The sequence below is a fragment of the Gloeophyllum trabeum genome (assembly GCF_000344685.1).
Source record: "Gloeophyllum trabeum ATCC 11539 unplaced genomic scaffold GLOTRscaffold_00007, whole genome shotgun sequence".
NCBI classification, from domain to species: Eukaryota; Fungi; Basidiomycota; class Agaricomycetes; order Gloeophyllales; family Gloeophyllaceae; genus Gloeophyllum; species Gloeophyllum trabeum.
In genome coordinates this window covers 806712-832999 of record NW_006920416.1, presented here as the reverse complement: position 1 = coordinate 832999, position 26288 = coordinate 806712, and the positions used below count along the sequence as shown (strand labels likewise).

General features: G+C 54.9%; 12 protein-coding genes across 12 annotated transcripts; 8 read left to right on the top strand and 4 right to left on the bottom strand.

The window, feature by feature from the left end:
• Positions 1-285: 285 nt before the first annotated feature.
• GLOTRDRAFT_138808 (peptidyl-tRNA hydrolase II) lies at positions 286-1185 on the top strand (the record flags this gene model as incomplete). The annotated part of the gene is made up of 7 exons (XM_007868144.1): positions 286-393; positions 455-511; positions 580-648; positions 714-725; positions 781-992; positions 1054-1101; positions 1155-1185. 5 exons carry the CDS (start codon positions 286-288, stop codon positions 967-969), a joined length of 435 nt encoding a protein of 144 aa, XP_007866335.1. The 3' UTR covers positions 970-992; positions 1054-1101; positions 1155-1185.
• A 244-nt stretch (positions 1186-1429) lies between these two features.
• On the top strand, positions 1430-2806 carry GLOTRDRAFT_129463 (uncharacterized protein; the record flags this gene model as incomplete). Its single annotated transcript, XM_007868143.1, has 5 exons — positions 1430-1532; positions 1601-1614; positions 1699-1809; positions 1863-1976; positions 2033-2806. The coding sequence occupies 5 exons, from the start codon at positions 1430-1432 to the stop codon at positions 2804-2806; spliced, it is 1116 nt and encodes a 371-aa protein (XP_007866334.1).
• An 814-nt stretch (positions 2807-3620) lies between these two features.
• GLOTRDRAFT_129462 (uncharacterized protein) lies at positions 3621-7683 on the top strand (the record flags this gene model as incomplete). The annotated part of the gene is made up of 5 exons (XM_007868142.1): positions 3621-4323; positions 4373-4788; positions 4845-5687; positions 5748-5816; positions 5878-7683. The coding sequence occupies 5 exons, from the start codon at positions 3621-3623 to the stop codon at positions 7681-7683; spliced, it is 3837 nt and encodes a 1278-aa protein (XP_007866333.1).
• A 360-nt stretch (positions 7684-8043) lies between these two features.
• On the top strand, positions 8044-10689 carry GLOTRDRAFT_61036 (heat shock protein 70). The gene is made up of 6 exons (XM_007868141.1): positions 8044-8146; positions 8197-8245; positions 8309-8646; positions 8701-8777; positions 8827-10049; positions 10104-10689. Exons 1-6 carry the CDS (start codon positions 8090-8092, stop codon positions 10361-10363), a joined length of 2004 nt encoding a protein of 667 aa, XP_007866332.1. The 5' UTR covers positions 8044-8089; the 3' UTR covers positions 10364-10689.
• A 1817-nt stretch (positions 10690-12506) lies between these two features.
• GLOTRDRAFT_138806 (uncharacterized protein) lies at positions 12507-13172 on the top strand (the record flags this gene model as incomplete). Its single annotated transcript, XM_007868140.1, has 3 exons — positions 12507-12546; positions 12603-12751; positions 12858-13172. 3 exons carry the CDS (start codon positions 12507-12509, stop codon positions 12939-12941), a joined length of 273 nt encoding a protein of 90 aa, XP_007866331.1. The 3' UTR covers positions 12942-13172.
• A 39-nt stretch (positions 13173-13211) lies between these two features.
• Positions 13212-13622, bottom strand: GLOTRDRAFT_76448 (uncharacterized protein; the record flags this gene model as incomplete). Its single annotated transcript, XM_007868139.1, has 3 exons — positions 13212-13320; positions 13453-13540; positions 13588-13622. 3 exons carry the CDS (start codon positions 13620-13622, stop codon positions 13255-13257), a joined length of 189 nt encoding a protein of 62 aa, XP_007866330.1. The 3' UTR covers positions 13212-13254.
• A 729-nt stretch (positions 13623-14351) lies between these two features.
• On the bottom strand, positions 14352-14803 carry GLOTRDRAFT_111144 (uncharacterized protein; the record flags this gene model as incomplete). The annotated part of the gene is made up of 3 exons (XM_007868138.1): positions 14352-14549; positions 14609-14690; positions 14742-14803. Coding segments are annotated over 3 exons (223 nt in total), but the record flags the coding sequence as incomplete, so codon positions are not given.
• Positions 14804-14941: 138 nt separating this feature from the next.
• On the top strand, positions 14942-16268 carry GLOTRDRAFT_93693 (uncharacterized protein; the record flags this gene model as incomplete). The annotated part of the gene is made up of 5 exons (XM_007868137.1): positions 14942-15238; positions 15472-15591; positions 15612-15663; positions 15993-16071; positions 16145-16268. 5 exons carry the CDS (start codon positions 14942-14944, stop codon positions 16266-16268), a joined length of 672 nt encoding a protein of 223 aa, XP_007866328.1.
• A 1171-nt stretch (positions 16269-17439) lies between these two features.
• On the top strand, positions 17440-17938 carry GLOTRDRAFT_129458 (uncharacterized protein; the record flags this gene model as incomplete). The annotated part of the gene is made up of 2 exons (XM_007868136.1): positions 17440-17852; positions 17911-17938. The coding sequence occupies 2 exons, from the start codon at positions 17440-17442 to the stop codon at positions 17936-17938; spliced, it is 441 nt and encodes a 146-aa protein (XP_007866327.1).
• A 427-nt stretch (positions 17939-18365) lies between these two features.
• GLOTRDRAFT_76447 (uncharacterized protein) lies at positions 18366-19704 on the bottom strand. Its single transcript, XM_007868135.1, has 2 exons — positions 19661-19704; positions 18366-19597 (listed from the first exon to the last, which is right to left on the bottom strand). Exon 2 carries the CDS (start codon positions 19525-19527, stop codon positions 18697-18699), a length of 831 nt encoding a protein of 276 aa, XP_007866326.1. The 5' UTR covers positions 19528-19597; positions 19661-19704; the 3' UTR covers positions 18366-18696.
• Positions 19705-20519: 815 nt separating this feature from the next.
• On the top strand, positions 20520-22112 carry GLOTRDRAFT_129456 (uncharacterized protein; the record flags this gene model as incomplete). The annotated part of the gene is made up of 3 exons (XM_007868134.1): positions 20520-20584; positions 20647-21950; positions 22006-22112. 3 exons carry the CDS (start codon positions 20520-20522, stop codon positions 22110-22112), a joined length of 1476 nt encoding a protein of 491 aa, XP_007866325.1.
• Positions 22113-22441: 329 nt separating this feature from the next.
• Positions 22442-23542, bottom strand: GLOTRDRAFT_93690 (uncharacterized protein; the record flags this gene model as incomplete). The annotated part of the gene is made up of 4 exons (XM_007868133.1): positions 22442-22875; positions 22941-23070; positions 23134-23237; positions 23293-23542. 4 exons carry the CDS (start codon positions 23540-23542, stop codon positions 22442-22444), a joined length of 918 nt encoding a protein of 305 aa, XP_007866324.1.
• Between the last annotated feature and the right edge of the window lie 2746 nt (positions 23543-26288).

The window sequence follows — 26288 nt, the reverse complement described above, 5'->3', positions numbered from 1 at the left end:
CTAGGGAACTGGATGTCGAGGTAGAAAAGCCTGCGCCGGCACGGGTGCACTCAATGAGGAAGGCCGGCCGGAGCCCGGATGCACACGTGCGCGTTGCGTCATTCCAGGAGCCGGCATTCCTCGGCAGCCCGCCAAGACTTTTGGGATCAGAGGCCCCACTTTGCTGAAGGAAAGTGGTCTTTGGGCCGTTGCAAATACGCTCTAATGCTCTTCAAGTTGGTGGGCTCTGGCTTCGGAATTCATACGCGGAGACAGCTGACCCGACCTTTGACACATTCACCTGCTATGTCTAGCGCAACGGAACGGCCGAGCGCAGAAAATCCAGGAACCGCCGCATCCGAATCCCCACCGCCGCAGGTCATGCAGATAGTGGTCAGACGGGACTTGCTTGATGTGCGTGCGCCCTCCGTCTCTGTACTGAATAGAGAGGAGCTGAGAAGTGCTATATATGTAGGCGGAAGGGTGGGGATTTGGTCCATTGATGGCGCAAGTAGCGCACGCAACGGCTGCCGTTCGTGAGCGTCCAAGGACGGCATGCAGAGCGGGCTGATGATGGTGTACGATAACTTATGGAAACAGGTGCTGCATGAGACGCGGGACAGGCCTGAGACAGTGGAGTATCTCGAAAATCTCAAAGAGATGCGAAAGGTATCTCACAGAACCGTTACTTTCATTGAAAGAACAAAGGTAACCCGCGTATCCTGTTTCTCTAGGCGGTCTTGCAAGTGCGCGCTCCCTCCAACACTCTCCGCACAATTCTCGCTCACATATCTTTACCAGACGGCTAACGAAGACTCACTGACCAAGCTCGCGACACTACTGAGCTCGTCGACGCCGCCAGTGCCGCACCACCTTTGGGTCGAGCAGCCGGAGAACGTGCCTACGTGCTTGGCGCTTGCGCCGAACCGGAGGGAGTCGCCTATTAAGAAGGCGCTGGATAAGAGCGGGTGCCGGCGGTGGAAGGGCTAAGATCTGAGGGATGCGGGATGCGGGTGAGCACGCTTGGCTTCTTATGCGCGATTTTCATCACACATGTGGAGCTTCCAATACCAGCGCACATGGTCTGAACAGAGACCTGTCACAGATGTACGAACTACTAATGTGAGTTGCCTAGTCGTTGTCCTGCGCCCTCAATGTGTCCTGACGTCGTACAGTATACTGGAAATCACAATCTTTTTTGCCCTCGCTTCGCAACATGGTTATGCTGCTCTAAGCGTTCCCGAGAGCCCTTACCTCTGGGACGCGCTTTGCATTCACGCTTCGGCTTGCCGGCGTGAGGCATACCATCCAGTCACGTGGCTCTAATTAGAGTACAAGACGCGTCGCGCGCGACGCGACCGATATTTCTCCATAGCCTAGCCACCTGCTTTACGCGGACGGCTTGCACATCACCTGCGTTTGCAAACACAAATACTAACATCATACAATCATGCCCCAGGCTGCAGAAGGCAAAATCAACGCGGAGGTGCTTGCATGGAGGGTAGGGAAGCGCCTCGGGGAGTGGGTGGAGGATATAAAGGAATATGTACAAGGTGATCTGGTCTATTATACGGACACGCGGGACCCCGCTGACAGAACCCGGACATTGTCACTTCTACAGGACGGCATCATAAGGTATGTTCTTTCATCCCAAAGGAGGTGAAAGGGAATGGATGTTTACATACACGACAATCGTTCTTTCTTTTTCCGTATATCTAGACGTACCTGGTCATCCTGAGGAGCGGCGTGGTCCGCCTCGTGCGCGTCCACTGCCCCGTATCGAGGAAGTTGGGGTCGGGCGTGACGCCCGCGACGAAGATGCAATCTGAGGTCAGTGTTCCCTTTACCTGCTACATTTGTCGCTGGTCCCTGAAGCGTAGCAGATTGCAACGATGAAGCATGTGCTGAAGTGCACGCGGGTGCCCGTACCGGAAGTGTTCGTGTACGACGCGGACGCGGACGGGGGTGTGGGCGGGGAGTGGATGGTCATGGAATACGTACGTCCATCCTGCTCTTTCGTTCCTTGTTTGCTGTCTGCACTGAGCGCTTCAAGGTACAAGGTGTCCCCCTGGACGAATGTTGGGTGCAGATGACTGCTGATGAGCGGGCCAGCGTTGTTGCTGGAATCATCGCGGTCCTGGCCGAACTAGTATCGCTGCGTTTCCCTGCGATCGGTAGCCTGCAGGAGGACGAGCAAGGTCTATGCGTGGTTGGGCCGATGACGTTCACACCTTCAAGAAACGTACACGATTTGGCCGCACCGGATCCTGCTTCTTGTGGACCTTATAGGAACTACTTGGCCTGGCTGGAGTCTCTGGCGATGCGCCGAATGTCTTTCGACTCTGGACTAGAACTGGATCCCTTCCAAAAGGCAAACGTCGACATCAACTTGGCAAGGATCAAAGGGACTTCGATCTTAATCCCGAGTGGCATGCAGGAGCTCTGCGGGATCGCTTTGGAACATCCTGAATTTACCTTGGACAACATCCTGGTGGACCCTTACGACCCAGGGAGGATCAAGGCCGTCATCGACTGGGAGGGGGCGCGTACCGTGCCGCTGTGGGCTATTCAACCTAGGCCTTTCAGGAACCTCGATCTTGTAGACCACTGGGTATCGAACGAAGATAAGCGGAAGCTGCAAGAGGCGGTCTGGAAGGGCGTCGGGTGCAGGGCGCCGATGTGGCAGCTTGCCACTGGCAGCGAGCGGGTTCCCCATGAGCTGCGCATGATGTATTATCGGGCGTGGAGGAGCACGATGGTGTTTTCCCCAATTGACTTTCATTATTGGGATAGGGCGATGCGGGGGGAGACCGCTGTCAATGTGTAGGCCGGGTCGTTTGCTTTGGTCCTGCCAGGGCCGATATTCTGGATATATGTATCGCTAGATGTGATTTGGATGCTGATGGCCTGTACTCTTGTTTTATGCCGCCGGTGCTGGATATATAGTAGTTTGAGTCGCAGCTCTGACGAACGCTCTCAGGGGACATGCTTGAGCGTGCCACCTTACACGAGGATATGCACCGTATGGGCGTGGGAAACATACCGATGATAACACTTCTTCCAAACTTCATGAACATGATGAAGTCCTGCATTGACACAGTAGTCCCTCCTCTAGGACCCTCATCGTCCTAAGCCTACAATGACTGACCATCGACGATATCGACTGTTCGGTAGTGGAATATCCCGCTTCAAGAAACAGCGGTCAGTAAACTCAGCAAAAGTATGAGACGTCCTGCTCTCCAGCCCGGCGCGGCATTGCTCTGGAGACATCGATAATTGGTAGTGGACTTGTCGCAGGATTCAGGGCATTCTTGCAAGGCACCACTCATACTCTTTATTATGAATGTTTAGGGCACCGATCGCAGCCAGCTGGACATTGCACTTGGTAAGTAGCGCACTCTCAAATGAGGAGCGTGAAGGGCGACGCGTCCAGCGATCGACAACCTCCGCCGATCGCTGGACGCGTCGTTCTGAACATACCAAAAAAGGTGAGTGTCAGTTGAGAATGTGAAGGGAGGGCAGCGTATAAGTCTCCCTGTCCGACCTTCACATCCCTCTTCAACTTGAACCACGACCACCCCGCGCATCCAACCCTTTGCGACATACCAACACTCGCGAAGCCCACACGTTCTTGCCTGTCCATGGCTCCAGTCGCGGTTCCCGCCGCGTCGGCGTCGTCGCTGGCAGTCTTCAAGGTCCCCGCGCTCAAGATCGTCGTCGGCGTCGGGATCTCCATGGGCGTCGCCGGTCTTGCAGCAGGCACTATCGTCGCGCTGCGTTATTACGACAAGAAAGCCAAGGAGCGGGCTCAGCTTGAGCTCCCGCGTCCTGTTGTTTCTGTCACGACCGAGGTCGAGCGCGTTTCTGATGCACAGGTCGAGGAGAAGATGGCCGTCCCCGGTGCTTTTTACGAGGAGAAGATGGCCGTCCCCGGTGCTTTTTACGAGGATCAGGACAACCCTCACGTTGAGAAGGATATTGTCGATGAATGTAGGGGACACCAGGAAGGCGTATGGAAGACACTCGATGAAGGCCCCATCACGATCCATACCGCATACACTGACGCCCACTGCGGCGATGACGATATTTTCGAAGAAATAGACATCGCTGACGGTGATACTGTTACGAAGAATTTTATTCCAGGAGCATGGATTCCGGACGACGACACGTCCACACACTATCGACCGATGGTTCCCTTCAACATCACTATCGAAGAACCTCACGACAAGTCGGGAGGTGGGGCTGAGCATGCTATGGGCGAGGCAGGTTTGAATGCCCCTTCTGATGATGTTTACGATGGCGTCGAGGATGCCGACCGGACGGTTGTCGAACATACTATTCAGGGTTAGACATTTTCTTTCCTCGCTCAGAATCGTGCTCAACTTATCTACAGTGAGCGATCCTGCGCCTGCGGAGCAAGTGGAGGGGAAGGGAGTCCTCACTGTTGCCATGGTGGAGGAATGGCTAGAGGCGACCAAAGACTGGACGCCGCCTGAAGCGGTGATGAACGCGAGTAACAACACTACCGTGGTGGAGGATCAGCTTCCTATCTTCACCGCTACTCCCAATAGCGTCGTACTGACACCGAAGGAGGAGGCCCCTGCACTGCAAGCCGAGGCAAATGGGATCCTTACTGTGGCGATGGTGGACGAATGGCTGGCTAGGACCAGAGACATGGAGTGGGCGCCCCCAACTAAGGAGTTGAGCTTGAGCAACACCCCTACCAACGTCTCTATCACCACCACCACCACCACCCTCGATGCCGAGCTCGAAGAAGACATCACTAAAGTCTTCGGCCCTCTTCTCCCGGTACGTATCCCCTTCTCTCTCCTGTCTCCTCTCCTCGAGCTCATCCTCGCTACCAGCTGGACCACGTGATCCGCCAGCTCCTGAACGGCGAGCACCCCGCGACCATGCGCCGGCGCCGGGTAGGGAGGCAGCACTACCCGCTGGAGACAAGACGCCTGCTCACGGAAGCGCCCGAGCCGGAGCGAGTGACGTTGAGTCCTGCTGCGATGCGCTGCGCGTTGCGGGCGGTGTGCAAGGATCACGGATTTGAGGTCCCAGCGGTGAAGGTGAAGAAGATGGGGGATCGAGCGAGCGTTACGCTGAGGTTGGAGCGAGGGGGGCATGCGAGGCAGCGGTCGTCGGTTACTATCACGGCAATGGCTACGGTGGATGAGGGGAATACGGTGCGCGCTGTGATTACTGATGCAACTGTCGAGACGGTGGAGGACAACACTACGGCGCGTATCGAACCTGTGGCCGAGGATGGTCTGGTTATCGAGGCTTCCCAGGAGCTTGTCGCTGTTCCGGCCGCGGACGCTGGACAAGTCGGATCATGCGAGCAAGTCGACGAGGACGACGGGGATGAACAATCGCAGGAGGATAAGGACGAGTGGGACTCGGAGGAGGAGGAGCGGGAGCTGAAGCGGCACCGGCGGAGGATGTGGGTGATGAAGGAGGCGCCGGGCAAGGCGATGCTCGCGGTCGAGAAGGGCGAGGGCAGTGGCATGAACGAGGATGGCGAAGATACCGATGCCAAGCAGGATGAACGGTCGGAAGACGACGAGGGCGCCGAGGAGCGACGGAACAGGAGGAAGGTCTGGGTGATGAAGGAGTCGTCTGAGGACGTTGCGGTCAAGCCTGTGGATGGGAAGGAGAGCGAGGACGTTATGCGCGAGAAGGATGCTGCACTGGATGAGAAGGTATGTGATGTCTGTCGGAGAGGTTTGTGGCGCTGACGATCTTGCTTTCTTCCTTTGTAGCCCGAGTCTAACAGCCTCGTTGTCGAGAAGGAGGGACATGTTCCCCTGTCAGGAGTCTCTGACGTGCTTGTGAGTACTATATGCGCGCATATATCTACTCCTACCAAAGCTAACCGAACCTTTGCTGCAGACCAGTGCTCTGGATCGAGGGATGCCCGCCCCAGCCAACGGTGAGCTCGTCGTCGCTCGCAGCCTGTCCTCCCCTCTGGCTGAGGGAGAAGCTGTCCTTTGTGGCCAAGTGGATCAGGACACTCCAGTGGACGCTGCGACGATGACGGGTGAGTTTGTTGTTGCTGGGTGTATGGGTGATCTTTCTCCGGGGTATGGTAGGTATGTTGGGGCTCCGGTGTCTCCTCCCACTTCGAAAGTGGTTGTTCTAAATGCTTTAGAGTCTCGTGCGGTGTCGAGGTTGCCCACTCCAAATGTCAATAAGTTGAAGGGCAGCCGAGCGTCAATTTCAAGTGCAAGACGTTCTAGTCTCTTACCATCTGGCGGCAGCGGTTCGCCAGCTGTCTCTTCTCTGCCGACTGCTCGTGGTCGCAGGAAGGCGAGTATCGGTTCTCCGCCGGCTGGCTCTACCGCTGCTCGGGCTCGAAAGCAGGCGAGCATCTCACAATCAGACTCGCCATCGCCGATGTCCTATGTAAGAGCTGGCGAGCAATCTTCGACTTCCGGCAGTTCTGATTCCACGCGCAAGGCCGTCAATTCCCGGGCGCCGCGACCTCCTGTGTCTCGGTTGGTACCTCCATCAAGTCCGTCTGTATCCTTTGGCAATGGCAAGGTCCGATGGGATACCAAGACCCTCTCTGTGTCTCGAACGGTCGTTCCGACAAGTCCGCCCGTGTCCTCTAGCAATGGCAAGCACCGACAGGATTTAAGCACACCCTCTGTGTCTCGACTAGTTGCTCCGTCAAGTCCGCCCATATCTTTTGGCACTGGCAAGCTCCGACAGCATTCAAGAATGTCCTCTTCTACTTCTAGCTTGACTTCTAGATCTATAGAATCATCTGTCGCTGCTGCTGCCTCGATGAAACGTACTCCTGCGAAGAGGCAGGTGCCGCCTCCTCTACCCGTGTCCACCCGATTCGTCAAATCTGGCCTCTCTACATCTACCGGCATGTTCAGTTCTGGGTGCGCTACGCCTACCTCACCGGTTCTCTCTGGTATTCCAACTGGGTCTGGCCGACGCAAGCCATCAATGGATGTTCGCGCTGGTTCAGGTTCCCTCATCGGAAGCCGTAGAAGGCCGAACGGCTCTGGTGAACCCTTTAAGTCGTCTCTTCCTTCCTCGACCAAACGTCGGCCCCTTAGGGACTCGCGGGACCTCGATATTGGTGAAGCGCTTCCTGACGACTTGGAAGACTCCGTTTCGACTCTTAAGCTTCCCTGGGCCAGTCCAAGCATACCTGCCACGCCGTTGATGGATATCACCAACACAGTCAAGCCCAAACACATTATGAACCGTGGTAGCCCTCGGCCGTCGGCTGTCCCTGTACTATCTTCGCGGAAGGCCGGGCTCACTAGGCCAAATTCAATGTCTCCAGATTTATCTCGTCAAGAATTACCTCCTACCGCTCCTCTGACGTTCGCAAAGCGCTCGGCCTTTGGGCGCTCTGTGGCGAGCTCCTCTCAAGCGTCGGGAACACCCTGTTTCAAGCCTCACTGCCGACACGATACTTCCGCCTGCAGTTCTCGCTTCGGTCCGTCAACTATCGGCCGCGCCTCTCGTGCTGGTCCTTCTCGGCAGCACGACGTCTTGAATGCCGCATCTGCAAGACCTCCTTCGTCAATAGTGGCGAGACCTGCAGTTGCTGTCGGCTCTGCAGTCTCCCGTACGAGGTCAAGCACGCCTTCGGAGCAAGGCGGGCGATCCGCGCAGGCTTCTCCCATCGGTCGTTCGACAACCTTACCGCGCAGGGACTTCTGGGTGCCATGAACATGACTATTCTCTTCTCTTCTCTATCAGTGACCATGATTCGGTTTCCTTGTCTCCCGGAGTATCTTTATTGGGTATTTATCTCTTGTATGCTACTGTATCTGTAACACCACATCATCCTATACAATTTTTCATGAATCAGTCGGAGCAGAGTGCACGCGCCGTCCTTGAATGGGACTTTGTAAATTGTGGCTCAGTCATCTCCTGCCCACCGCGCAGCGGCTCCGCGGCAACCTTATACCCGCTCCGTGGTCGGAAATGACCGGCTTTGCTGGCAGCTGGAATATTCCGGAACTCGGCACAGGGAAGTCCCACGCATTACGCTTGCCTTCAAATTTCTGTACACGCAAAGTCCGGAGCGACTCTCATCTTCCTCCTTTCCTTCACCTCCATCCCACCACTCGTCATGTTCTCTGCTTTGCGTTCTGTGCGCGCGTTTGTTCCCCGCGGCGGGAACTATGCTGTGAGTATGGATGCAGGCGCGTTAGTGCGATTATTAACTGTGATGTGTAGGGCATTCCGCGGTCCATGATTGCGCGGAACATGAACACGAAGGTGCAGGGTGAGTTCGCGTGAAAAGCTCAATGGAAGTTCCTCAGAGGCTAAAGTCGGCTCGCGCTACCAGGCCCTGTGATCGGTATTGACTTGGGTACCACGAACTCGTGTGTATCCGTCATGGAGGGCAAGAGCTCGCGCGTGATCGAAAACGCCGAAGGCGCACGCACGACGCCGTCCGTCGTCGCGTTCACGAAGCACGGCGAGCGCCTTGTCGGACTCCCTGCGAAGCGTCAGGCCATCGTCAACTCGGCGAACACCGTGTACGCGTTCAAGCGGCTCATCGGTCGCCAGTTCAAGGACCCGGAGGTGCAGAAGGATATGGAGCACTGGCCGTTCAAGGTCGTGCCCAAGTCGGACGGACGCCCGGCAGTCGAGGTTGAAGATGGGGGGAAGAAGGTGACATACGTAAGTCTTGCACCGATGGTATATATGTGGGCGTGAAGGCTGATGTGATCCCAGTCACCCGAGCAACTGTCGTCGATGGTTCTCGTGAAGATGAAGGAGACTGCGGAACAGTTCCTGAACAAGAAGGTCAAGTAAGTGATTGCGTTGTTCCTTTCATTACCGCATCTAATGCTGTCTTAGCCACGCTGTGATCACTGTTCCGGCATACTTCAACGACGCCCAACGGCAGGCAACGAAGGATGCCGGTACCATCGCTGGCCTCGACGTCCTCCGTGTGATCAACGAGCCCACGGCAGCTGCTCTCGCCTACGGTCTCGACAAGACCGACTCGTCGGTCATCGCCGTGTACGACTTGGGAGGTGGTACCTTCGATATCTCCATTCTGGAGATGCAGAAGGGCGTGTTCGAGGTCAAGTCGACGAACGGTGACACCCACTTGGGTGGTGAGGACTTTGACTCCGTGCTCGTCAATCATATCCTCAACGAGTTCAAGAAGGAGACGGGCACGGACCTGAGCCAGGACCGCATGGCCATCCAGCGTATCCGTGAGGCGGCGGAGAAGGCGAAGATTGAACTGTCTTCGACGTCGCAGACGGAGATCAACTTGCCGTTCATCACCGCTGACGCCTCCGGTCCCAAGCACATCAACCACAAGCTTCTCCGCTCGCAGTTCGAGTCGCTTGTCGCTCCCTTGGTCCAGCGGACGATCGACCCGTGCAAGAAGGCCCTTGCTGACGCTGGTGTCAAGGCCAGCGACATCAACGAGGTCATCTTGGTTGGTGGTATGACGCGCATGCCGCGCGTCGTCGACACCGTCAAGAGTGTCTTCGGCCGTGAGCCTAACAAGGGTGTCAACCCTGACGAGGCTGTCGCCATCGGTGCCTCCATCCAGGGTGGTGTCTTGGCCGGTAACGTCACCGACATTCTCCTGCTCGATGTCACCCCCTTGTCTCTCGGTATCGAGACGCTCGGTGGTATCATGACGAAGCTGATCACTCGTAACACCACCATCCCGACGAAGAAGTCGCAGACCTTCTCGACGGCCGCGGACGGGCAGACCGCGATCGAGGTCAAGGTCTACCAGGGTGAGCGTGAGCTCGTCCGGGACAACAAGCTGCTCGGCTCGTTCAACCTTGTCGGCATCCCCCCCGCGCCCAAGGGTGTCCCCCAGATCGAGATCACCTTCGACATCGACGCTGACGGTATTGTCCACGTGACCGCGAAGGACAAGGCGACGAACAAGGACCAGTCGATGACGATTGCCAGCTCGTCTGGTCTGAGCGACAAGGACATTGAGCGGATGGTGTCTGACGCTGAGCGGTACGCTGAGCAGGACAAGGCCCGCAAGGACCTCATCGAGGAGTCGAACAAGGCTGACTCTGTCTGCTCTGATACCGAGAAGGGTAAGTGTTGTGTATGATTAGCTGCTTCCAACACGAACTAACGTCATCATCTAGCGATGAACGAGTTCAAGGACCAGTTGGACGCCGCCGAGAAGGAGAAGGTGCAGAAGCTCGTCACGGAGCTGCGCGAGATCGCTGTCAAGGGCCAGGCTGGCGACGCCTCCGTCACCGCGGAGCAGATCCGGGAGAAGATCAGCGAGACGCAGCAGGCGTCGCTCGGTCTCTTCCAGAAGGTGTACGAGAAGCGCAACGCCGAGGAGCAGTCCTCGTCGTCGTCAGAGTCTACCGAGAACAAGGAGGAGAAGAAGGATTAAGCATGGTCCGTCTCTTCGCTCTCCTCGTCCGACCCGTCCCTCGCTGCCGCCCGCCCGCCCGCCCGCGCTCCCTTAATCCCGCCCATCGCCCGCTACCTCACACTCGCATGCATGCATCTTATTAGAGTCGTTACTTAAAAGTAATCAGCACGTACATCACTTATAGTCTGCTTTTCACGACGCACCTGTCCGACATTTGACATCCCCCCGCCCCGCTCAGTACTGTTTTGCACGCTTTTTATGCTCTACCCCGTTGTATATTGTCGCCTAGTTTGCATGCCCTCCGCAATGTATGAGAAGATGAGCAGCTAGCATCTCTAATGGAATCAGGACGTGCGTTCTGCCTTGTTATATTAATAATTACTTTGCGTGACGCGTGTTTGTCCCCGCGGGTTTTGATAGAGTACTGCGCTCCCACTACTAGTATACGTACTATCCGGGATCCCCAGGCAGAAACCAGCTTCGGGGCTGCTACCACTGACTAGTACGGGAGATGAGTACGCAGTGAGAAAGGGTATGGTATGTTATGTAAATGTATTCGGCTCGGAATGCGCGCGGGCACGAGGACACCGGCGCCGATTGTATACGTATACATTAATGGCCAAGACGCATCACAAGTAGGGATGGCCGAGGAGCGAATCGCGGCCTTGTTCTCTCAGATGAAGAGCGCGACGGGTCTGATGGATCGCTGACGGCGAGCGTGTTGGTACCGGACAAGGCAACTTGGACACCGGAGAGCCTGCTCCCGTTCACCGTTCACCGTTCACCGCGCCGATCCGATCCTCGCGAAAGACCAGTGCCCGTGCGGGCAGGGGCCGGGGAAATTCGCATTGCGTTGCTGTGGTGATGGTGGCTCGGAGGCCACCTGGATCCACGAGCGCCAGCGGTGCCGGTGACGCTCTGGGATATATGTATACGCCGAGGGACCCGCGCCCGGATCCACAGAAACGTTCAAGCACTCCCGGTCGCGGTCCCGGTCGCGACAAGGGACGGGAGGGGCGGGGTGGGGGGGGGGTCGCGGTGGCGTTACCGCCCAGTGCGATGGCGGCCGGCGCGGGCGGGGCGGGCCGTGTGCACCAGCGCCAGACGGGTGTGCAGTTTGGATAGGATACGCGGGCAGGTCGCGGAGGAAGGGATCGGTCCCGTGGTCCGCGGGGGGTGGAGCAACTTGAAAGGATGGGACGCGCAGCACGCGTGGCGGGGATACTTGTAGTATACTCTCGGGGCGTTACCGCCCGGCGCACCCCGCTCGATACCCAGAGCTGGATCGGCCGCGGTGCGCAGCGCACACGGGGCGCGATCCCCGGGGATGGAGGCGCGCCGGGCCTTGTCGGGCGTGCATCATGCAGACGGAAGTGAGTGCGCGATCGATTGGTAGAGGCGCCTAAGGGGCGATCGACGAGCGGGCGTGCGTTGACGAGACAGAGGGGCCCGCGTCCGACTTTGACATTGAGATCCTGGACGGACGGGGACGACTGCGTGCATACAAGAGCGGGGATGGATCGCGTGCGCGCGGGATGGTCAGGCGGTTGGATCGCGCGAGTGTGTATTTTGGATAGTTCGTGGCACGCAGCAGGGACCTAGGCTTGATACTGCGCCTCCTAAATAAGACTTAGTAGACGAGCAACTGTCTTAAATGGACCATGCATGCTCGCATTCGTCCATGCATGCAACCCGGAGCGGGACGCGGCACTGATACTTACACGCGAGCAGGCCTGCACTGCCCCCGTCCACTCCAGCATTCGTGGGCCCGGGTGAGATCAGGAAAGGAAGTACAATTCAGAAGCGGGCGACGCGCGGGGAGGTGACGCGCGTCGACGGGTGTGGGTGGGGAGCGTCAGACAAGGACAAGGAACACAGCGTTGACAGCAGGACACTTCCCCGCGATATGTACAAGGATTCAGATGCTTGACCAGGACGCGGACTCAATGACCAATGGACCTCCTTGAGCCAATTATAACCGTGCACAGCCACCTCGGTGACCCCCTGGACGGCGTTGTACTCCCTCAACTCGACACTCTCGTGCTTGCCTACGACTAGAATGTCTTCCCCATACGGATCAAAGTCGAGTCGACGTCTAGTATATAAGCAGGGTGCGATGGGAGACCGCAGTCCTGAGCCTCTTTGACTTGTTCTGCGCACTATGCAACCCACGCTCTTACTCGCGCCCCTGCTCCTCCTGCGTACGCCCCTGCCCCTCCCTCCTCCACCCCGCCTAGGCTCATCGCCCTCCATACAGTATCCGTGTCTGCGTCTGCGTCCCCGGCCCCAGACCCGATAGACGCTGCCCTCCCGCAAGTCATCGCGCTCGACCGCAACGGCAACGACGCCTGCGGGACGCGCGCGGGCTGCCCGGGGCTGACCGCTGCCGATTTGTCCTCGGCCTCGGTACGTCCTCCCTGCGTTGGCGTGGTCGGAGTGCTGATGTGTGTGTGTGTGTGTGTGTGTGTGTGTGTGTGTGTGTGTGTGTGTGTGTGTGTGTGTGTGTGTGCAGACGGGTGGTGCGGGGAGGCCGAGCGGGGCTGGCGCGGGTATGGCGCTGGCGGGTGCGGGCGTGGTGCTCGCTGGGTTGGTGTAATGAGTGGTCGTGTGGGGGTTATGAGGACCTTGGATTGTGGACATTTGTGCGGTGTGCGGACCTTTTCTCTGGGATGTATACACGGTTGTATGATATGAATACCCCACGATGGTTACCTCTCTTCAACTTTCTTCTGATACCACGAACAACTGAGGGAACAGGACGCGCATGCATCCACCATACATGCAACGCAATACGATTCATACAACACGTCCACTGCACGAGCTGTTCATACCCCCCCCCCCCGCCCCCGCCCCCCGCCCCCCGCCACCACCATTCGGATCCGAGCCAAAGGCGAACGCCCGCCCGGCGCTCAGCACTCGCACGCCTTGCTCTCCTTCGCGCATTTGCACCCCTGCGCGGAGCCGCCGCACTCGCACTGTTCGACACAACGCACGTCAGTACCACCGATTTCACTCGCGAACGAGGGAGTGAGGGAGTGAGGGGGCAGGGGGGGGGAGGGGAAGGGAAAGGGAAAGGGGGAAGGGGGAAGGGAAAACGGGGAACGTACCCCAGCCGTGTGCGCCTTATTCACGCACTGCGCGCAGTCGCACTTGCCCTTCGGGCACGCGCAGCCCGTGCCGGAGGGGCCGCACGCGCTGGGGCCACATGAGCGGGTGCAGCATCGCGGACGCGCGGAACTCACCCGCAGCGCGCTTCGCAGGTGCAGTCTCCAGCCATATCCGTTCCTTTCGCTTAGTTCGTTTCTTTCGCTTAGTGGTGGTGGTAGTAACAGGCAATAATGTACCTGACCTGCTCAGCGTGAGTGGTTTATATTGCAGACCTCGCGAGGCCTAGGGATCCACGGTGACGTAGGCCTGACGTTGCCCGGGCGCGCGATGTAGACTGAGACTCCTCCCTCCGATGTCATGGCGGGAATAGAGCGGGAGACCGTGACGCGCCCCAGGGATACCCATGACCGTGACCATGACTACATAGCTATAGCCCCAGATGTCAATGTCGATGCATCACCAACCGAAGACCGGCAACTGCCAATTACGGTTGTCTTTGGACCTGGCCAGTCCCGTCGACCATACATCAGAAGGCTGCCGACTGCCCATCCGTCCAGTATCCCGCCTTGCTGAGTACATACAGGGTGGCACTGCACCGGACTGCGAAGACCGATGTCCATATCTCAAGGTATCATGAAGATACAAAATAAATGGAGGGATACCTGACTAACTCCCCCGAAATGATAGTATCTCCAGAATCTCCGCGCTCACTCCGCCGGCTACTCGGACGAAGTGTGACCCTAACCCTTTCACATTGCCATCACTGTCACGTCACGGTAGGACGGAGCAGAAGGTTGAGCACCTGAGGCGTATAGCGGAGGTGTTTTACTCGAACATATCAGGTGTCGTACGTTGAAAGGTCTCCCTCATTCTCCGAGATGCTCAAGGAAGGTTCGATCGCTGTTACAAAACATGATATATTCATTCCCAGAAGCACGGCGTTGCCAATGTCGATCTCAACGTCCTACATGCCAGTGATACAAGCCTCCCTCGGTCATATTCGTACATGATACACGGTCACACGACGAGGCACTTAGCACGCGCAGTTGCCCTTGGTAGCGCAGTTGCAGCCGGAACCGGAACCGTTGCAAGAACACTATAAAAGAGGGAAATGGTGAGATAGAGCTCGGATGTGAGTAGCACGACGGCACGTACGCTCGAGGAGTGGGCCTTGTTGGCGCAGGGGCCGCAGACGCACTGGCCAGAGGGGCACTTGCAGGAGCCGGTCGAGCAGGAGCTACATGAAGAGGTGAGCGCGACGTCGGGCAGCCATACGTCTGGCACGTACGAGCAGTTGTTGGTGCAGGAGCAGGCCATTGTTGCGTTGAGGAGAGGTGGTGGTGGTGGTGGTAGAGAGTTGGTTGGATAGATGAGTGAGTAGACTGGTTGTCGGAAGAAAAGATACGGCCTGACGAGCCCTTTTTATACGCCCAGAAATAGGGGTTATGTCAAAATTCGGCAGTGTGGGTTGTCGAAACAGCCTAGCCAATGGATAGATCCGAGTTGAAGAAGGAACCAAGTTGGCCGACGCCACTTGCAGCGACCTACACGATGCTAGGAGCCTGCGACCGTGCCACGTTTGACACAAGTCAGAGAACAATGGTACTTTCTCTGAACCATCTCGCAGCTGTGAATGATTTTTCCGGGGATTCAATTGAATCCGCTCCCTCGCACGCAGTCATCCCAGGCACACAACTAGACATTCCCAAGTTCGCTCAAGTGGCGAACAGTTTATATTCATTCCATATCCTACTACATCTCATAACTGAAGGCACGTCAATCAAGGTAGCGTTCTCTAACTGAAAGCTACATACCTAACTGATACGACGTATCACCGAATCCCAGCCAGAGTTCCCCGCCTCACTGCGGAAATCTCCCGGGCTGCGCGCCATGAATGCGCTGTAATTGTCATACTTCTAGCCCCTCTCGAGTCTAGCTCCCTGTGGATACGGTATCTCCTTCCTCAGTGATCGTTCCCTCACTCTCCGCCACGGTTACAATCTCCCGGTGATTCCCAGCGTGAAGCTGTGATAGTCGGGGACGTGTTCGTCGCCCTCGGTGCAACTGCTGGACACACGTACCCGGACCCGAAGCAGTGGACCGCTCTCCCAGTGCTAGCCTTGGAATTGGGGGACTCGGTGCCGTTGGCCAATCCTAGGCCCCATCGATCCGGAGGGATCGCATGTCGCCGCATGGTATAGCCAAGACAGGTATGGAACGGCGCTACCTGATCTCGTCCCACGTGTACTAAAATTGCAATTGGTGTACTGCGACAGGATGACTCCGTGCTAGGGGCGCGGTCCAAGCGAGGGCGACCAGAGAGCGAGCCTCAGTCGACATAGCAGGCCTTTAGACGATATCCGACCTTGAATGGGCCCTTCAGACGAGAGCGCCAGCGAAGGGGACCCTGGTGAAGTGACTCCCCGCTATATACTTCGGCTAAGGGGACCGTACCGGACATCAGCATGACTGCGAGGGTACTCATGTTGCGCGAGTCCCGTGACTTTGCGCACTAACTTGGTAATTTCCTTCCCTGCAGGGAACGCGCCAGAGCCACGAGGACAACTGCAGTGGCCGACAGTGGACGCAAAGGAGGACTTGAGGGGGACGAAATGCAGGTGAGAGGTCAAGGCTCAAAGCTCCTGCTTTTATTCTTTTACTAGTAGTTGCTAATCGTGTTGGTATTTTCAGACGCATAATGGACGCTGAACGTACTGTGCACATGCTTGGACTCACCGCCCCCATACGAGACCGTGGAAGCTCGCCTCAACCGGGCGTCAATCTTCGTGGCAATCAGCTTCAGCTCCCAGCATAGTCGAAGGTGTTTGATTCTTGCGTTTTCCACTGCCGTACTGTCATGGCGGGGACACTACGCTCTGTATGAGCGAAGTTTCCTTCTCAAGACCGTCTTCTTATGTCCGGTTCGACTAGGGGAAGCTCATTGTCCATTGCATAATAAACTGATATACCTACCATGCATCGTTCCTATCATTTATTGCCCCATGTGCATATTCTTGTGGCGTTCTAAGCATCGATAGGACATGAGCTGTTCAATCGAGTGACTCGTTATCATACGAGTCCTACTTATCAAGGTCAGTCTCGTACGGTCCTCATCCGATGATTAGGACTTACTGTCCCACATTCGAAACCTGTAGGCACCTCTATCAACATGAAGATAGTCGCGGACATCATCCCAAAGGGCTGACTACCCTGTTTCGACGATAAAATCCGAACAAATTGACACCGATATCCACGGATGCCGTAGAGACTACTCCATTGAATAACCATGCAAGTAGCAGACCATAAGCTGGTAAGTCACTATAAGTTCGTGCAGCCTGGAACTTGAACTCGTGTTGCGGCAACGAGTGGGCCACTTGGCATTTGCCACCCGGTTGTTTGGGCTCGTTTGTCATGTTGATTTACTGCCCAATTGCCGCTTCAACCACACGAACACACTACATCCTCTTGAACCAGCGCTCGTCGCGCCTGCTTGAGATCTCTATTTCTTTTCTCCTAACAGCTCGACACACAGTTCTAGTAAGTCTGGAAAATATTGCGCATGCAGATAGTGACTCTTCGCCACAGTTTTGCAGAACGTCTTCCAGAACTTACCCGTTTCGTTTAGAATGACGCGCAAACGAATCGGTTTTGGCCTGCCGAACGAGATTACGCTTGTCATACTACATATGCTCAGCGACTACGGCTTGTCCCAGCTGATGGGAGTATGCCGTCTCCTCCACGAGCACGCCCTCCGCATTCTCTTGATTCGAGCCACAGTACTGGACAGGATCGGCCGCGACCTTCCTAAAGAAATCGTTATGCATGATTACCCTCGATTGAGAGCACTTGACGCATTGGCCTGGACATATCTTGTCACCACGCTGGACCTCTTCGACTGCAAGATTAAGGGAACAGAAAGCCACTTGTTATCCACTATTTGCCGTTGCATGAAATACTCGCAAACTATCCAGACCGTCAAGATCAGTATGTCCGTGAATGAATGGGTATCACTCTCCGATCCCCTCGGGCGGGCCATATCTTGGCAGATTATACCACTCATAAAGTCCCTGGAGAGCACGCATTGCCAATCCCTGTCCTTGGAGGAGCGGCAGTGCTGGATACCGGAGCAAACGCTGTATGCATCCGCGCCCAAACTAGAGGCGGCCATTAAAGCTTTACGACCGCTGACTACCCTCACGTCGCTCACCCTGTCCATCCCCCTGCTCTTCGCCCGAGACTTCCGGAGCTGGACGGTCCAGACAATGAACTTGAGTCCCCTCCAGTACCTCCGCATTGAAGATTGGACCACGGAAGCGGGGAGCTGGGGAGTCGTCTTCGAATTCCTGCGCCTCAAGCATCTGCAGAAGCTGGAGCTGTCGGTCTGCAACCTCCCAGCTCCGTGTCTGACCCGTTTCCTGAAGCGCCACAATTGTCTGACGGAACTGTCGGTAACCCAGGAGCCAAAACCAGCTTTTGCCATACTAGATTGTCGCGCTCTGCCACGGCTTCGTTCTTTAACCTGCACTCCGTCGCTGGCACTGGCCTTCCTTCAGGGCCGAAGCTCGTTGCCGTCGCTTACAAGCTTGGAGATTGTCCAGTGTGAAGCAGCCACACCCAGAACCCTCGAGGCTATTCTACGACGCTTGTCTAAACGTCCGTCGCCAAATGACATGCATCTCGGATTTTCGAGATCCACGTTTACGAGGGATCTTTTTCTCGAACGATGGATTGCCACATGCAATGAGTTGGCGCTCAACCCTTCCTTCAAGGGCCTAGCGCATGTGCGTAGCCTATTGTTAGAGACACGCTGTAGTAAGCTGAACGAGGAGAAGGTAGGTCCTGGTTCGTTTTTGGGAATGGCTGAAGAACTAATGTGAGAATCCCAAGGCTGTCGCAGCGTTACAGTGTTTTCCATCCTTGAAAAGTGTTAACTTTCTCATCGACGATTATGAAGAGTGGTATACCGAGGATAGTCTATATGACATAGGTGAACGAATTGTAGATGATTATCCTGGATTGGACGGCAAGGTTTGTTTCACCGTGTGAAGTCCGCCCATACGAATACATTTTAGAAGTGTCGTCATTCAAGCATTTGTTCTTCCCAGTATCATCCATACTTCGCCAACTCTGTAAATTGCTTCTCATAATGTATGTCGTCTGAACAACCGGATCCAACTCACTTCTTCTCCTCTGGATGTGTCCACCTTGGCGTGAAGCCTTAAATAAAATATCAATCGACATCGCTAGTTCTGCCTCAAGCTTCCCTTCAACGTCCAGCCTCCCCCATACCACACCGTACCAGCGCGCATTATCGCAGGGCCCTCGATCTTCCAAACCAAGTCCTGCCTTGGGCGTACAATGTCTCTGTCTATCCTCTCTAGTGCTTCTACCCAACTTCGCGTGGTATTGTTTCGGGCAAGCGGCTCCTTGAACCTCGCGATCGTGACGTGCGCAGAAGGCGCTGCATACCGCATCTTAATGGCAAGGTCGGGATCGTGCACAGACGCCGCTGTGTCAACCAGGTCACGGCGGTAGTGAAGATACGTGTATACATCGTGGGTTTGCAAAGACGGTAGGAACGTGATCGCGAGGGCGTGCTGGTCGAAGGATAAGACGGGGGTATCGAGTAGGACGGGCGTCTTGGGACCGGTGGTAATAGATTGCACAACGTCCAGGGGTATCTTGTCGGTTATCCCGTGAGCTGTCTCAGTGTCTACGCTGTGGAACCATTCCATAGTCGTCATATGCAGATCGGCTTCGGGCATGAGCCATATTGCGGGCTCAATGGCACGGAGTGCTCTCTGGACATCTCGGACGAGTTGTTTGACGGCCTGCGACGGCCGAGTCCATACCACCAGGGAATTGCGTGGGTCGGATGACTCCCCCTCTTTAACAACATTCACGAGAATGGGGTCAACAACGATGTTGTCTGAGGACAGCAGAGCTGCTGTTGAAGCTGCTTGGCGTGTGACCCGATGATGGTCGCACAGATCTCGGATGGCTCTTGGATTGTTCTCTATACCATTCAACAGAGTAGCGAACGGATTTGGCAAAGCCTGCAGATCGGCAGACATAGGGCAGGTGTCCCACGTAAAGAGCGGCGCAGGACAGATGGGAGTCGACAAGAGGCCAGCTCGACTTGGTCTGCATAAATAGTCAGACTATCAATGAAGCTGTGCGTCCCTAAGGTGGAACGGTCCGTCTCACCGATATATAAAAACGAGAAAGAGATATGACAGTCCTGAAGCTGTGTCGATTGTAACTCTTGAAGCGCCACGATGATTGTTGGTCCTCACGTGACATATTTTCCAACACGACGCCGGAATTTCTTCTGAACCAATCACAATGCTTCGTTCTGGGGCCAGTGCAAAGACTCTCTTTCTGCTACTTGAAGCGATATCTGTCGTCATGCCTACCAATGTTGACGCTTTCACTAGCATTTACGAGAGAACAATTCAGCTGTAAATCTCCCGGAGCGGAGCTCAACTCCCTCAAACGACGACTTGCGTGCCTCGTTCCGTCGCATGCGAAGAACGTAGTTATAGTGAATTCTGCCAGTGGAGTTGGATCAAGACTGACATCCACAGGTACATACCTGCCTCCAAGTCCAAGGTATCCAAAATTTGGCTTTGTCGTCTTCTATCAGGCTTTCCCATGTGAGGGGTTCTGCTTGTTGCAGTGGCGACTGATTGTACGTGATATCCTCTATCTTGGGGGCTTTGGCCCAACCAAGTTACATATCACAGAGCCAGATAGTGGGAATGCCCGAGAAACTCTCACTTTTTCTTTGTCTCACCTTACCCGAGTAATATTGTGCAGGAGCAAGAGCGAATTGTCTGCGCAGAAAACCTCATGGATAAGTCGTAGGCGCTGGAAAGCCGGGTTGATGAGGTTAGACGATTCCCGGCCATGTCCGGCACGTGCTTCTTGTGGCAAGCGCGATGGAACGCGTATAAGAGCCACACTGTTGAGAGTAATTCCCAGGGTAGCTTCCACCAACTCCATCGTCAACGGCTCTCTCCATTGTACTCAAAGGTCGCCCCTTGTTCAATCACTGGTCTAAGCTATGGACCTAGATGTTGATATGGACGCGGAGATGCAGCTAGAGTTTGTGGAACGGCGTGTGAAGAGGTACGATTTCCCCTTACGAGACGGGTGTGGTGTGTGGCATGACGACACGCTCTATCTTCCAGGCTTCGAGAAACGGATGAAGTAGCGACTGCGACTACTCAGTCAATACAACAACGCATTGGGCTGCTCGACGTGTCCAAAGAAATCCTTGCTGCGATCATCAGACTATGCGACGTCGAGACACTGCAGAGCCTCGCCGTGGTCTGCCAGAGGCTCCATAATGAAGCATTCCCGTACTATATGATAGTATCTGGCCACGTCTTTGAATGCTGCCAAATTACGCATCAAAATGTCCAGAGTCCACTCCAGCTGTCTTTCTACTATGACGAAGAATACCGCGCTATCGATGTCATCAAATATTCACCGATGGTCCTTGCTCTCGGGTGGATCCACACTACCTTTGGCCCCACCGATTACTGGAAGATGGACCAACTGGCCGAGCTAACGAAGGGCCTGCTGTTCGTGGAACGCGTCACTTGGTGGATGTCCTTCAAAGACCAACCCGGAGCCACAGCCGATCTAGATACGCGTGCTGCCAGTTCGTTGATAGCTCTGCTGAGAGGCCTCGTCAATAAGGGCTGCCGCCGCATCAGCCTGAAGCCGCGCGATGGCGAGGCATCCGTTCCGCGTGATCTTCTCTACTTCAAAACCGACGAGCCACTTTACGTCCTTAACGCTCTCGACAGGGTTCAGATCAGCCTCCCGGTCCTGGGCATGTCATACTTCCGCCACTGGGCAATAGAGTCTCTAAACGCCAGTCCGGTGCGGTGGCTGAAGATATGCTGCAATGGGCTATCTTCCAGGGTATGGCGGCGGTTTTTCTGCAATCTCCAACTACCCTATCTGGATCGCCTCGAGCTGGATATCGACACACTTGAATCAGGAGATCTAGCGGAGTTCCTCACTCGGCACCCATCTCTCACTTGGCTTGTTGTCCATACATATCCTCTGGACCCGGAGAAATTCACCCTGCCGCCGGACGCGCTCACCAAGCTGCGCCGCTTGCATGGAGAAGCAATTTGGATATCTCGCTTCCCTTTGGGCGACATGGGCTTACCAAAGCTGGAGGAGCTGACCATCGTGTCGCACAACCAGCGGGGCGCGGCGGATATGCACTGGCTTGCGTCATGTATGAAGACCCTCGCTACGCGAAAGGTGGACAGGCCTGTGCAGCTGTCACTGTATTTGAAGGATTTCGATCAGTCGTTCGGGGCGACGAGGGTGCAAGAGCCCGCTCGCGACGTGCCGATTAACGACCAGAGATTCAGAGAAGCTGTTAGCGTCGGCGACGCTCCGGCCGAATGTGTCAGTGCGTTGAAGATTGAGTTGTACCGCGACCTTGCATTCGGTGTCTCGGCTCACGTATGTTACCATTCCCCCTCACGCAGTCCATTCCCTTTAACTAAAACGTACAATTTCAGTATCCTTTGGGGTCCTGGCTGCCTTGGTGCCCGAAGGTGCAGGTGCAGTGTCTCGTGTTGACATGCGGTGGGCGGTGCGAGGAGCGCGGAAAGGACAGGCTGCTTGAACAAATTTGGTGCCACTGCCCGTGGATTCAGTCTGTAGAGTTCGGATTTCATAGGTTCGATCCTCCGAGGCAGCGGAAAGTACACAACAGGCCGGCAGGGAGGACATTGGCACAGTGAAAGGAGGAATGCGGTCGGGTTTTATGTCTTGTGGTATGTAGAATGCACCGTGGAAGTACTATGTATATTATTTCCAACACTGATTAGGTGGGTATATGTATCCGAGGGTACGATAGCTATACATGGAGTGTCCAATTGCGCAATATACAATAAGCAGAACCGTAAGAGTCGTCATGGGTCGTTAATCTCAATCAAACCACGTCAGGGCAAATCATCCGATAGTAAAGACGCTGCCGATCACACATATGCCCAGACACGCGGACGCGAATATACTGACACTCCGCGGCATCTGGGACCACGAGAAACACAGAATGCCCATGAGCGCGAGGATGAACCCTACCGCGGACGTCCACAGGCACAACGAGTGCACGCGCGCGAGCAGCTTGATAGGCGGTTGCCTCGAGAAGGGCCCCACTTGCACTAGCCTTGGATCCCTGGAGAATATTGCGGGAATCGGGGGCGTCTGCGCAAGGGCTGGAGACTGGGATTGCGGCACTTTAGGGTTGGACTCGTCGGCCTTTTCGAGATCGACGGGAGAGAAAGTTGTCGTGGTTGGTGCACCGCCTTCAGCTTTGATCTCTTCTTTTTTGGCTTCTTTCACTTTGTAGCGCACGAGGATGAAGGCGCCTAGGAAAGATAGTATCGCTGGGAAAGGCGCATCAGGTCCGCATACCTGAGACTGCAAGGCCTGATGTGCAGCTTGGACGTACCAGCGAAGCTGTGCATGACAAGGGCACCCATCAAGCCCGCGTTGGCGGCTTGGTCCGTACGAGTGCCTTGCCCATCGTCGGGCGTCGTGTTGCCTAGCAATTGAGACTCCACGGATGCGAAGAAGGTTGTCTGAGCACGACATGAACGAGTGGGGATTGGCATGAAACCGACAGCCGGCAGTAAATGACGTACGATCACGCTGATCAACTGCAGCCTGTCCATCCACGATTGAACCAAGTCTTTCATCGCTTTCTTCCTTGCTTCTTCATCTGCTTTGTCCTGGTCCTCCTGCGTGCCTATATATGCCTTCACTCGGGCGTTCACTAAGGGTCATGATACTGCATAACGTACGTTTGCGAGAAGGTTGCTCGTTCGCTTGACGAGGATACAGCTCTCCTTCGTAATGCTGACCTTCATAATACTGAGGTGCGTCCTCGAAGGAAACTCGTAGCGCTCTCTTGTCGTATGAGTCTGACTCTGATGCGGATGCGACACCCGTCTCGCGTCGAGAGGTGGTCGGACTGAAGACTGCTCGATATATGCGTGAGTTGACCGTATCGACGCGCCGACTTTGTCGCATATACTCGCCTTGGGCAGCCATGGTTCACAAAAGCATAGCTCAGCTAGCTCGTCCCGTCCGCGCTTATGTAGTCGTATACCAACCGCCACCGTCATCGCGACATGGAGCATAATTAGCGCTCTCGATTCCTTCGGATCACTGGTAGAGAACAGCCCGAGAACAGCCTCATTGTGGCAAGCGCTCGTCCGCGAATGGCAAATGTCTTTCTTCGTCTTTCTTCGTCTTTCCGTGATCACCTGCCGAAGTTGTCCCATTTCCGCTCCCACCTGCGCTCTGCCATTGGCATTCATGATCAGGGTCTGAGAGTCTTTGATGTTTGTCGACAATGTGCATTTGAACTTGAATTCAAGCAGATGATTCTCCGATAAATTCTATTGTCCAAATGCGCAATACTTACGATGTGGTCCTCATGATCAGGTGTGGAGTTCTGAAACGCTCTATTAGTTGAGATGGCAAACGTGTATAAGGCAAGCAGCACTGAGGTGGCCTTTGAACTGGGCTGGCACCGTTCTAGCAGTGTGAACTGCAACAAACAAAAAACAAGGCCTGCGTAGACTGTAAAACTGCGGAGCTGATCCATGGTATTCCGAGCCCAACGCACGCGGTAGATAAGCGACTGACAAGATGAAGACAGGACGGAGTGGCGAGCGTTACGGTCGAGGTTCCTCGATCGCGGTGCAGCTCGGTACTGGTATTCGAGTCAATCTGGCTTTAGCCGCCACGTCCAACAGCCGCACATAAGTGGGGTTTTACTATGATTGCGATGCGCAAAGACCTAATATGTGACGGAAGATGACGACCAGCTTGCGGCCAACATGTTCTCCTTGTCGCTTGGAATGGCGCTGCAGTTGCACCTAATAGATCCCAGTGAGTGGCGGATATTCTGAGAAAGGCAGAACTCGTCGCTGAGGGAAGTGGGGTTCAGAGAGAAGATTCAGTCTCCTCGCGAGACTATGTCACTCGAGAGCATCGATGCAGCCCGTAGGGCGCAGATCCCTCGTCCATAGATGTATAATCGATACAAGAAGTATTCATCGTCGCTACGAAAGCTAGGAAGGCGCGTTGGGAGATGGACAGTATAAACCCACCTGATATTCGCCACCGAGCACTTTGCAAGTACCCGCTCGCGAACCTGCGCGCTAACCAGTAATCTGTGAAGTACCATGTTTGACGCCTGCCGTACCGCACTTCCCAGAGTTCGTCGCGGCATCAACGGGAGCGCGACGATCCGGGAAGGATTCCACGTGCCCATGCGCATTCTTCGACGAGCAGCGAATACTTGTTAGATGGCACCAGAAGTACGAGACTACCATTTTCTGTGAGACTTCGTTTGTGGGTCAGCTTAAAGTTAAACTCAGAGGAGAGACATTATGTACAGTGCTTTGCATAAAAGTGAGAGTCGGCAACGCCTGCCAGCCAAATGTCCGTGTGACCGTGATTGTCACACGCCCATCATTTCGCGCCATAGGCCGTTCTCCTCTGCCAGCCTCGGACTGAATGATCTATTCCTGCACGATAAAGAGATACTTTGATACTTTATACAGCTGTTATAATATCTACAGTAGTATTGATGTCATATATGCAGTAAAGAGAATTATTAAACAGCTAAAAAGCGCAATATGGTAATCATGAATTAGTATTCTTCTTCCCCTGAGTCCTCATACCCTGGGTCTGTATTATCTGTGGAAGCTGCCATAAAATTAAAAGGATAGCCTTCGAATACCTCTTAAATGTTTTGATTAGAGCATTAATCTTGTCCGCCTTCTTGGTTACTTTTGACTTGATGGGGACCAGCCTCTTGTCCTTAGCTATCCCTGCCTTGATCTCCATTTGCCGGTGCTTCCAGAAGGGACGTGTTCTATCAAAACGCGTCGAAAACGCGTCAATGGACGCGTCTCGGCAAATGCCGACTATGGCTATCTGGTGTGTGTTGCGTGTGGTGCACTTTTCTCGCTCAGGATCACACTTTAATTAGAATAAAAATCGGAATATATTCTTTTAAATGTGTATGACTCCATCCTTCCAGTTTAAATTCTCGATTTGTGTCCCTCTCCTGGTTAACCTATCACCTCAGCCCTCTGAACTTGGTCTTATAGCACTTACAAGGCAGTGTATCAAAAATCGAACTGGAAGGATGGATTCTATATAACGTCAAAGAATATCCAAAGATTTGTTCGCTATTTTAGAATGTCTCCTCGTCCCGAAAAGTGCACCACAAGCTGTAACCAGCATTTCGCTCGTGTGGCTGAAGCGTGACGCGCGCGGCGGAGTTCGAATTTGGCAGGCGTTGCCGACTCCCACTGTAATACAGTCGTTTGCATATGAAACCGAAAATCGGGTTTCCGTGAGCATTGTTTGTTCGAGCCAAATATACCCATATGCAGTAATGCGAGATGGCTTCTTGTGACTGCGTGACTGTCAGATAGCATTCATCGACGTCTCGAACTTGAAGTATCGACTGGCTGGTACCATGGTTCACCTCACTCGACAACTACGTGAACGTATCATTGTCTGGCGCCATGAGCAAAACAAGACACTCTGAGTGATTTCTGAGCTTGCGGGATGCAGCATAAGCACAGTCTTCGAAGTTCTCCGACTCTACACGGAATACGGCACAGTCATCAACCCGAATGCTAGACCTCGAGGCCGGCCGCGCACTCTGGACATGCAGGATTGAACTTCGTGCGATCAGTTATTGAGGGAGAGCCTGCTATCTACCTTGATGAGCTACGAGATCGAGTCTACAACAGACTACACAGCACATGCA

Bases quoted from the DNA above. Each gene is read 5' to 3' on its own strand.
- GLOTRDRAFT_61036 (XM_007868141.1), top strand. From the start codon at position 8,090: ATGTTCTCTGCTTTGCGTTCTGTGCGCGCGTTTGTTCCCCGCGGCGGG. The intron at 8,647-8,700 runs GTAAGTCTTGCA...ATGTGATCCCAG, and splicing joins GGGGGAAGAAGGTGACATAC to TCACCCGAGCAACTGTCGTC. The intron at 10,050-10,103 runs GTAAGTGTTGTG...GTCATCATCTAG, and splicing joins CTGCTCTGATACCGAGAAGG to CGATGAACGAGTTCAAGGAC.
- GLOTRDRAFT_76447 (XM_007868135.1), bottom strand. From the start codon at position 19,527: ATGTCTGCCGATCTGCAGGCTTTGCCAAATCCGTTCGCTACTCTGTTG.